Consider the following 11444-nt stretch of genomic DNA (forward strand, 5'->3'; position numbering starts at 1 on the left):
ATTTCTCCTCAAATCTCCTTACCATTTCTGAGCATGCCAACCTCACTTCTCATGGCTAAGACGTGCATCATTCTTGGGGAGCTACTATGCCTGTGAGCATAGCAGGCTGGGAATGTCTGAGAATGAATGAGTGCCCCCAGCCCTTAATCCATGACTGATGAGTGTTGGCATATATATATATATATATATATATATATATATATATATATATTCCTATTCTCCTGCCCCTTGGCTAGGATATTTCTGTGGGGCGTACTTTACATCAATTCTGTGGGATTGTGGTTACCTACTGTGGTAGATTTAATAATGTACCCATTATTGGCCAATTCCCTTTTCTGTGTCACTTCACCCTCAGCTACCTCTTTTCCTTGAAACTCCCAACAAACTGCTGGTGCTTGAAACTTGGCTCTGGGTTGGCCTCTGTAAGAACAAAGGGGAAGATGGTGATTACTTTCCAAACTTTAGAGAATAAAAATTACAGTCTTTGGTCTGCTTTGGGAGGTAATAAAGCAAACCAGATCGGCTATAGGGAGAGGTGAAGTGAAGGAACTTGAATTCTAGGTTAAGAGATCTGGTTTGCTTCCAAATTTTTTCTGAAATCTTTGAGTTTGGGGATAAAGTAACTGAAAGGTTATTTGAGTATGATGAATCTAGCTGTGGTACGTGGGGTCAGGGAGGGTGTACACAGAGGGTGATCAGTTAGGACACAGTTCAAACAGCACATTAGTGAGGTGGCAGTGAGAATGGAAAGGAATAGAGGAGAGGCAATGTGAGGGGGAAAAAATGACAGGATTTGGAGTCTAGCTCTGTGTTGTGGGGAGGGAGGTAGTGGGAGGAGAGAAGTAGAAAATGCCTGAGGCTCTGTGAGCTAAAGAGCAGCAGTATCATTAACAGAGATGAGGAAGCCATGAGTGGGATCTGGATTTCATGAGTTAAAGACATTTGGAGTTTGTGCCAGTGGAATGTCCAAGTAGAAATGTCCAGCAGACAGCTGGAAATATAAGAAGGGAGGAAGGATTTGGTTTCAGAATTGGGGATCTTTCAGGCAGCGATAAATATGGCTGGCTATTTTGAAAAGCCCAAAGAAACACTTAACTTTTTTTTTAATAGATCTTTATTGGAGTATAATTACTTCACAATACCGTGTTAGTTTCTGTTGCACAACAAATCCAATCACTTAACTTTACACAAGTCTTATAGTCCTGAACTTGTGACTCTCAGTAGAGAAGGAGGAATGTCATAGTAACCTGCAATTATTGGTGGACTTTGCAGTTGAAACACACACACCCTTGTGATGTGGAGAGGCTGTAAGTATGCATGTGGGCAAGTGGGGGATTGGAAGGGCAGAAAGCTAGGCTCTAACCATGCAAGTTCTTGAAGATACTGGACAACCAGGGAAGTGAGAAGTCAAGTTCAAGGACTTTGGCAGGATTCAGGCACAGCAGACAGATTTGGAATTCTGGAGACTGAGATTTGGCCAAAAAGACTAGCCAATCCCAGCAGAGACCTCAGATTTAGAAGACTGATGCTCTTTGTTTTCTGCCTAGTTTCATGGAGTGGCACTGGCCAGACACAGAAGGATGTTATTAAGGAATCCCTTCCTTAGCCTTTTCTTCTTCAGGCTAAACAACCCTTATTTCATTCTCACGTGTCATACTTTCCATTTCTTTATTTGTTGCTCTTCTCTGAACTTTCTCCAATATCCCTCTTAAAATACGGAGACCAAACCTTACACACACCATGACAACTGGCTTAGGGCTGGGCACAGGAAATTATTCTTTTTCTAAAGTGTCACACACAGGCAACATTTCTTTACAGGTTTTCCACCTGTTTTTAACGTGACCATTTAGTACTCATCTAGACATCATGCTAATTTCAGACAAAATGTGATCATAATGGAACGTCTTTTCCAATAATTTTCTGTTTTAACTTCAAAGGCTCAGAGTTGGAAAGGGTATTGGCTCAAATCAGCTCCACTCCCCTCCCCCGCCCCTGCATTTTAGGAAGATAGAGGTAGAACATTATCGAATATTGCCATACTAACAATATGATTTTTTTTCTCCCATAGGATAGCTCGTGTCATGAAATATACGAGGCAGATTGTCAGGCTTTGGCCTTAATTTGTGCTTTTGCCCCTGCTCATCCCAACAGATTAAACACTGGGCTAGCTAAAATGTGCTGAGAAGTAATACATTAAAAGGAATTTTCTCAGACATGAGTCAAAACTGGAAGCAGGGGAGGACGCGCCAGGGAGCTGAGAGATCGCTCGCTCTGACAGCATCTCTGGGAGTAATTTTCCATGTAGACTGAAGGAAGATCTTGTAAGGCAAAGCACCGGGTTACACATGCTGGACTCCGATTCCGCAGGATTTACAAGCCATTACTGGAGAGAGTCTAAGGCTCTCCTGGCACAGGCAGAGGAGGAAGAAATGTTCAATGGACAATAAAAACTTTCTGTTTATAGAGTAAACTAAAAACAGGGTCTTCCTTTTACAGGGTTTAGAAATTTGCCCCTGAGTTAACGGGGGTGCGGGATGTGTCCACATTTCCATCGTTCATTGTCGGGCGAGGTCCCATTCAACCAGGATTGCTGTGAATTTGACGTCGCTTCTGCTCTGGGGTAGCATCTAAATGTAGAGAAGAGCAGATTCGCACCCTTAGAGGCTACCGGGAAGCTCAGGGCGCTGGGGAAGCCGAGAGGAGGGAGCGGGGAGCGCCGCCCGTCAGCCAGACTCCCAGCGTCTCCTCCCCCTGTCTCGGGCCCACTCCCAAACTTAACTGCACGCTTCCGGGTTCCAGCCAGAAGCCCTGCGTGAGCCTCCACACGTAGCGGCAGACGGCTCCTTAAATAGGTCGGAGTTGAGCAAACAATCCCAGACGTGGGGCTGGGACAGGCGCGCAGGCAGGCGAGCGCAGGCAACCGCACGGTGCACTCAGCAGCGCGACGGGTCAGCCGGCGGCCAATAGCCGGGGCGCGGCCCGCCCCGTCACCTCCCCCTCGGGGAGCCTATAAGTCGCCCGCCGCTCTGCGCCTTCCAGACCACCTGACTCCCGCCCCTCTCCACGCCGCTTGACCTGCCGGCTGCGGTTACCCTGCGCCCACTCTGCCCGGCCGCCTCCGCCCGCCTTCGTCGGCCCGGGGCGGATCAGGGGTCCCCACTCTCGCGAGAAGTGGGCCGCTGCAGGGTGTCAGGGGCGCCGGAGCCCGCGCGGGCCCTCGACGGGCCGAAGATGGGGCGGTGCGCGGTGCAGCCGCGGCTGCGGCTGCTGCTGCTGGCGCTCGTCCTCCAGCCCTGGGATCCCTGCCTGGGTGCAGACTCGGGGAAGTCCTCCAGCATCCCCACAGGTGAGCACTCCCGCGGGCCGCCCTGTCCCGCGAGGCTCGGCCGGATGGGCAGTTCATTCATCCACCGGTCCTTCGCGTGGGGTCGGCCGGGTGAGTTGGTGGAGGGAGGCGCCCGTCCCTCCGAGGTCCACAGAGGTGATTTGGTGGGAGCCTGTCCTTCCGCAGGACCACCGAGGTGAGTGGGGGTGGGCTGTCCATCCTCCTCAGAACCGCCCAGGTCTTCCCCAGAACTGCGCTCGGGCTGTGCTGATCCCCGGGGGAATGTGGGCGCATCCGCCCTCGTGGGCTCTCGGAGTTCTCCGTAACCCGAGAGCGCACGAAGTTTTCTTCAGCAAGAGTTGGGGTTTCCTTTTGGTCTTGCAGGTCGGTGGGCACCAACACCTTTCCTGCAACTTTGCTTTCTCCTCCTTTGCTGGAGTTGGCATGATTTATCTGTTTTGGACGAAGCAGTACTCCCTCTGTGACCTAAACACTGGGCTAGTGTACTTTCTGATTGATGGTGACACATTCCTTCCAGCGCCCCAGGAAGTAGCTGGTAACACCTACCTCCTGCCAGAAACAACGCTCAAAACCGTGGTTGTTTTCAGTAAGGCTGCTTGGCTACCCAATACCTCCAGGAGGTAGCTTTCCTCTTTGGGGATTATGGAGGGGAAGCTGTCCACAGCTTTTCCGCTTAGCCACCCTGTTCGTAAGCCTGGTGCCCTTCCTTGTTTTCAGAAGCTGGAACTGCAGCAAATAGTCAAGTTCATGTAAAATAAAACTTTTTACATTTAGCAAGATTAAAGGGAGCCTCACCACATGTTTGTCGAAACATACTTTGCTGCCATTTGCTGCACATGCGATAGATATCCTTCGAGTGTTCCACTTTTGTGCTCTAACTCTGTGTTCTCTGAGATTAGATCTTGCATTTAAATGTCCTTCTGCTGTACCACTTTTGTTTAAAAATTAAAATCATTCTGTCATTTTTTTTGGGGGGGGAGAAAATAGGGCACTTTTCTTTTTGAACTTTACTTAAGCACAAGGACAGAAACTTCTATTTTAAGTTTACATCCAGAAGTTGACATTTGCTGTAGAACCCAGTCAAATCCATGTAAGCAATACTTTTGTTTTCATCTGAAACAAACCTTTCGTAGGGTTTGTTTCCTAGGGTTTGTTTCAGAAAACTTCAGTGGACTAAGTTGCCCATCTTTCTACATTCCTGCCAAACAGTACTTGCTTTGTTAGTTTGAGAAACTTCAGCATTTGGATAGATTTTTGTCAGTTACAGTATACTTTTCTTTCTCTCAGATATATGTGATGGCTTCAAATTGAGTTTCTCAACCCTTTGTGGTTTCTTTAAATTTGAACTGAATTTTTTTCATTATTTTAAAATTATCTTTTACTGTAACATCTAGAAAATAGACAAGAAAATGCCTTCAGCAAACCTGGAAAAGGAGACATTAAAAAAAAATTCCCAGAAAAATGACTTTCTTTGTTGAAACACCCAAGGAAACTTACTGGGAAATAAAATAACCTCTAAGGACTTTGCCACTTTTAGAGGGACCTCTTCAGCCTTTGTATATTTTATTTCACTTCATTATCAACACCCCTTATAGAAGACATCTCTTTGTGGCTGCGTTTAGGTTTACATTCAAAATTATCTTTCTTTCCTAATCTGACTTTTAAGTTTCATGGAGCTGGACAGTAAAGTTTTAGTGGATTGTAACATCAGAGAAGGGAATTTCAGATATAAATGCTTTTCTCAGAAAATGACACGTAAAACCCACTGCTGACAACTGAGGACTGATTTTGGTGGTTGGGCATGGGGAATTCAGATATCATTTAAATGCAGAAAAATATTGATTTGTCATAGATGGAGCCAGCAGTAGTCAGTTTGATTATGAACTGTGTATAGGTAGATGTGATAAGCTATTAAATATAGATGGTACAGTGCTTGATAACATGGGGAGAATCATGGAATATGTTCCATTTTCTCTCTAAACTACTACAACTGAAAATTGCTAAATTGGAAACTTATCTATGTAAATATCAAGCAAACTTTAGAACTCTAAGTTGTTCCTTGCTAATAGGAGGTCTTTAAGAAGAGTGCTTATCATCTCTAACCCGCTATTTTTGTCACCATGTCCCAGCTAAACATGAAGAAATAGATTAGACCAGGGTTTTGTGGCTGTATTTACATTTTGAGCTAGATAATTATTTATTGTGGGAGACTATCCAGTGCATTTTACGATGTTTAGCAGCATCCTTGGCCTCTACCCACTAGAAGCCAGGAGGACCCTCCTCCAGGAGTGAAAATGAAATATGTCTCAAAATTAAAAATGGCCATATGTCTCCTGAGGGACAAAATTACCCAGGGTTGGAAATCACTGGATTAGACAAATCTATGTGTATTTGAGGCAATGTGGCGTTATAGTGTACTGGAATGATAATGGCTACTCTTTTTTCGAAACAAATATTTATAGTGATTTTTCCATTTTTCCACTGTAGTAGGGAATGTGTTGTTTGAATCACATTACATTAATCAATTTTTGAAATATAGTTTTTCCTAGCTTTGATGCTGTGCATTAACCAGAGTTGAGAACACTGCTTTTTGTTTTCTTTGCTGAGAGTTCTACTGTGTACTGCATTCATTCCTTTTCGGTTGCCACTTTATTCTCAGCATGGAAAGACTCTAAATAAGAATTTGGTTAAAAACAATCATTTTCTCCTAGAATCATTTATAGGAATTTTGCCTTAAACTTTTATCTCCATGGGAGCTTTCGAGGCAAAACCCTCCTAACAAGCATCAACAAATCAAGTTCATACCCTGATTTATGTTTCCTCCACTTTTTCCCTTCTCAATGAGAGAAGGTGTATTCCTGCCAAGAATTTGTAACTAAGTCTCCAGACCTAGATCAACATTTGGTGTGTTTTCTAAGGTACCTTGCCTATTCCATGATCTAAATTGGGCAGAAACCAAGCTTTGCACAAAAATGGAGGAAATGGTTTCAGATGTTTCTGTCAAGACCAGTATTTTTCAACCATGTTCATTTATAAACTCTTTAATTTACCCTGGCACATTCAAGGAGGAAAGGAAAGGTCTGTCCCTATCTGCTGATGCAAACTGACAATTTACGGGGTGGAGAGGAAAAAACCAAGGTCCTGGAAAAACCTCGAGAAGAAGAGAGGGAGGCTTGTGCTTTGTGTACTTTGTGTGTCCTGGGCTGCAGCCACACAGAATGACCAGTCTCTGCCTTTTGTTCGTGTAAAAATAGACATACAAAACAATTCTAGAGAATGTGAGGACCAGAAATGAAAATTAAATTGAGATACCCTTTTCTACCCATCACATTGACTAAAGCATTAAAAAAATAAACTCTGATCATACCAACTGTTGTGAGGGTGAGAAGTCTCAGGAAGCACACCACCTTTGGAGAACAATTTAGTAATGTCTAGTGGAATGGAGAATCCGCATACCCTGCCATCCTAGATACACATGTACAGGTCTCTCAAATTTCTACTTCTGTCTCTTCTCCTTGAAATTATATTCTTTGTTTATATCTAGCTCCTAAGAAATTCTTCTCCATCCTGCCTTTTGTTTGGCTCTCTTTCTAACTGCTTAATGCAGTTGGTTTATACGATCATATCTGCTTTGTATGATAGATGTTCATGTTTAATAAATTATAAATTTTTTGGAGTAAAGGACTGAGTGTTATTCATTTTTGTGCCCCTCACAGTACCTTCCCTGTTCTTTTAACACAAAGAAGATTCTCAGTTTATGTTTGTTGAGTTTCTGGCTGCCTCGGAGAATTATGAAAAGTGGCATGCAGTCAATGAGATTTCTAGCTGCTCCTTTTCCTAGTGTTTTAACTAAGTTCACTGAGTTTCCTTTCTCTACCAGGGTACCCATGCACTACCATGATCAAGGAACTTACCCATGAAACATCAGGCAAGGCTTTGTTTCTGAACAAGTTGTTGGCAACTCTTTTTTTTTTTTTTTTCCCTTGGCTATGTTGGGTCTTCGTTTCTGCGTGAGGACTTCCTCTTGTCGTGGTGAGCGGGGGTTACTGTTCGCTGCGTGCGCAGGCTTCTCATTGCAGTGGCTTCTCTTGTTGCAGAGCACGGGCTCCAGGTGTGTGGGCTTTAGTAGTTGCAGCGTGTGGGCTCAGTAGTTGTGGCTCGCGGGCTCTAGAGCGCAGGCTCAGTAGTTGTGCACGGCCTTAGTTGCTCCACGGCATGTGGGATCTTCCTGGTCTAGGGATCGAACCTGCGTCCCCTGCATTGGCAGGCATATTCTCAACCACTGCGCCACCAGGGAAGTCCAGTTGTTGGCAGTTCTTCTCCAGAAGTTATATTTTCTGCTCTACCTAGCTTTCTCAATATAAAATCATACCTTCAGAAATACTTTCACGTGGTTGGATACCATGATCCTTTTTTTATAGATGGTGAAATGGACATTTAGATGGTTTGTTACTTGAAGATCAGATAGCTGAAAGCAACACAAGAGGGACTTGTGCCCTTTCTTCAGGCCATGCTCTGTGTCTTCCCTGACCCCTTTATGCTTTTGGACTTTCAGTACCGATGGGAAAGAAATAGAGACTGGGCATCAGAGATCTAAAGAAGCAAAAGGGCTGCTTTGCTAAAGAGCACTAATTTTGTAGGTTTATATAAATGGAGGGGAAAGGGATAGGCAGGGGCTGAAGGAAAGCTTGGCCCCTGGTCAGGGATGACAAGCTACAGCCCATGGGCCAAATCCGGCAGACTATAAACAGCTACCTGTTTTTGTACAGCCAGTGAGCTAATGATGAGTTTTACATTTTTAAATGACTGAAAACTATAAATATATATATATATGTCTCGTGACATATGAAAGTTATATGAAATCCAGTATTCAGGGTCCGTAAAGTTTTATTGGCTCACAACCACAATCGTTCGTTAACATATCATCTGTGGCTGCTTTGGTGCTACAAGGCAGAGTCGATTAGTTGTCACAGAGGCTATATGTCCTGCAAAGTCTAAATTATTTGCTCTCTGGCCCTGTACAGAAACCCTTTGCCGACTTTGGCCTTAGGAGATGGTATTCCCTCTTAAGCCATGTCTCCTGCAGATCTGCTGCTCTCTTGGAAGGAGACACATTCTGGACAGTAGCAGCTGGCTCTGGGCACTTGAGAGAGCTGTTTTTCATTTTAGCCTTTGCCAGTGATTCCTGTGGCATTTTGAATTCAAACATAGAGCTTCTCTGTTACATCTTTTTAAACCTGGTGCTTGATGCTAACTAGACATGTACTTTGGTGTAAATAGTGTGCTTAGGATAAAAAATGGATTTATATATACTACCAAATGTAAAGTAGATCGCTAGTGGGAAGCAGCCGCATAGCACAGGGAGATCAGCTCGGTGCTTTGTGACCACCTAGAGGGGTGGGGTAGGGAGGGAGATGCAAGAGGGAAGAGATATGGGGACATATGTATATGTATAACTGATTCACTTTGTTATAAAGCAGAAACTAACACACCATTGTAAAGCAATTATACTCCAATAAAGATGTTAAAAAACAAAAAGAATAAAACACCCTGGTGGCCGATTGTAAACGAGATGCATATTTCTTTTTCAGAGCTTGTGTGTGTTCTAGAAATTTGGTCTAGAAACTCGACTGTGAATCTGTGGCTTGATTCCTGGGAGGAAATGATTAGCACATTTATCAATGACTATTTTTATTCTTCTTCAACCTTTGCTGTAAAACTTAAGCTGAACTGAGAAATTGGTGCTTTTAAAATGACAGATCTTTTTCTTTTACATTTTACCCCTTTGCATTTGCTGCGATATGTTTGCCTCACTAAACTTAAATAACAACTCATTTTCAGAACTATTGAGATTTTAATTAGCCAAGAAATAGTTATCCAGAGTAGTAGAATTATAAACAGTGCATTATGATTTGTTGTCCTTATGCTACCTACTATCTTTTTAAAATTGAAATACACTTGATTTGCTACTTACTGTCTTACGGCGTATTATGTTGCAACTTTGTTTGGTAATGGTGCTACTGAATTTATCACTACGCTATTAACTGTGTCACAAGAAAGCTCCGTCAAAAAATGCTGTTTATAATTAAAAAATACAGAAACTTTAAATACGTTTTAATGTTTCCCATTCAGGATAACTTTATTTAAAACAAAATTTAAAGAGTGAAGATATGTTATTTTTATACCCAGAGGAAAGATTTCCATTACATATTTTCTTTTGTGTGTTAAAAGAGGCACATCAACTTCTGTTAATGATTTTGATTTAGTTTTTAAATATAAATCTCTTTATTAAAAAAATAAACTAATTCAGGTTAGTGCATTTACGTACTTAGTTACTAGATTGATTCATAAGTATTTTTCAGGCCTTGGTTGTATTAGTAGCATACTGTAGCAGTTATGGGAAAATAACAATCATTTTTTATTCCAATTGAAATGTGGGTATATCTCCCCCCTTAAATTTATTTCTTAAAAAAAGATGTGATTATATGAGAAAATGCTTGATTTGCTAGTGTGGACATATACTTCGTTTACTGTTTATATTCTAATGTAAAAATTTTGGTTTAAAGTTTAGTTTGTATAGGGTTGGACTTGCATTTTATGTAGTTAGGGAGAAAACTTTGAATAGTGAGTAGACTATCTTTGCTTTATAATGAAAATCTTCATTAGAAATGGAAAAAAAACTTTAATTTCATACAATTGGAGGAACATGCTTGTTGCTATTAATATATTCTGTGAAATTTTTAATACAAAAAGAGTTTTTGAGGACATACAGCTAAAATGAGGGGGCTAAATGGTCAGGGAAAGTGCTTCTAAAAAACATGGTTGAGTTTCCAAAATGGGCTAGGGTTATAATTAAATCTCATTTGTTATATTGATTTTAACATTGCTTTTATTACTTTGGATGTATAAGACATCCTGGTGTTATTACATTAACTGATCATCTGCTCATTTACTTTAGGGTTACATACTAAAATTTTTAAAAGGAATTCTATTTATTTTTCTAGTTACTGCTAATCTGTTTCAACATTTCTTCCAAAGAGAAAGAGAGAGGGGATTTTCCTCTGATTAAAATGCTGTGGTTCTGTTCTTCTAACGCTGTGGACATCACATGGTAAAGATTCTTATGGCAGGAAGGAACTTGCAAGCACATGTAATTTTTATCGCTCTCATCACCAGCCCTAGTCAGACCCAGACATTCAGAGGTACTGAGGAGACACTGAATATGCATCATGCCACCCAGCTTCACTGTCTGCAGGCACAGAAGCAAGTGGAAGAAGGACGTGAGGTCCAGGCAGTCTTGAGTTCCTCATTCTTGGACACTGTCCAGGAAAAGCCCAGAAACTCTGCATCTCAGTTCCAGTGACCACAGAGCCCCAACACAGAGCCAGTGTCCCATCAGCAAGCCTCTTTCATTGACTAGTCTGTTTCACTGGTTTGAAGCTACAACTTTTATTGGGCCTTAGGGTGCTAATTACTTTTAGGTGCTACACACCTGGCTAGGAAGGGAGCCAGTTACTTTTGGATTTTTAAAATTCATTCTCAAAACTGGTTCTTTAAATATTTGATCCTTTTCTTCCTGGGTCTAGCAGTATACTAACACGAGCAGCTTTTAGCATGCCAAACAACAACAACAACAACAACAAAGCAAATGTAGAATTAAAATTTTTTTTTTTTTGGAGGAAACTGGCTAACAGTTTGTAGGCAGATTAAAATGACCTCCCTAATTCAATTGCCTAGGGAAGTCTTACAGAGCCATCATGCAGAGGGCAAACTGGCTCTCTGATGGGATTTTCCAGTCTTGCCCAAGCCAGCTCCGAGGCCCCTTGTCTTCCGAGGGCTCCTTGCTCTCCTGCGCTAACCTTGCAGACCTCTCCTGGCCTCCAGCTGGCATCACAACTGTGACCAGGGTGCCTTGGTCATCCAGAGCCTCTGAAATTCCTGTCGGCCACGTCTAGAGAGGGACAATTCTCCTTTTCTTCTTAGTTGAGTTTAAACAGGGGTGGAATTTTTTAAACAGTGACTTTACTGGGTAACCAAGGGCAAAACAAAACAAAACCCCAAACTGGAAAAGCACCAAAGCAAAGCAATGAACAGACTT

At 42.4% G+C, this 11444-nt stretch overlaps 1 protein-coding gene across 2 annotated transcripts in view; it reads left to right on the forward strand.

The window, feature by feature from the left end:
• The first annotated feature begins 3036 nt into the window (after positions 1-3036).
• The window catches only part of PLOD2 (procollagen-lysine,2-oxoglutarate 5-dioxygenase 2), a 114171-nt gene continuing 105763 nt past the window's right edge, over positions 3037-11444 (forward strand). The window contains exon 1 of one of the 2 annotated variants that reach the window (XM_067737576.1): positions 3037-3346. In XM_067737576.1, coding sequence (XP_067593677.1) covers positions 3232-3346 — 115 coding nt within the window. In that variant the 5' untranslated portion in view covers positions 3037-3231. The remainder of the gene's footprint in view (positions 3347-11444) is intronic. The other variant, XM_067737574.1, reaches the window with a different exon arrangement.

Source organism: Pseudorca crassidens, chromosome 5, assembly GCF_039906515.1.
Source record: "Pseudorca crassidens isolate mPseCra1 chromosome 5, mPseCra1.hap1, whole genome shotgun sequence".
NCBI lineage: Eukaryota > Metazoa > Chordata > Mammalia > Artiodactyla > Delphinidae > Pseudorca > Pseudorca crassidens.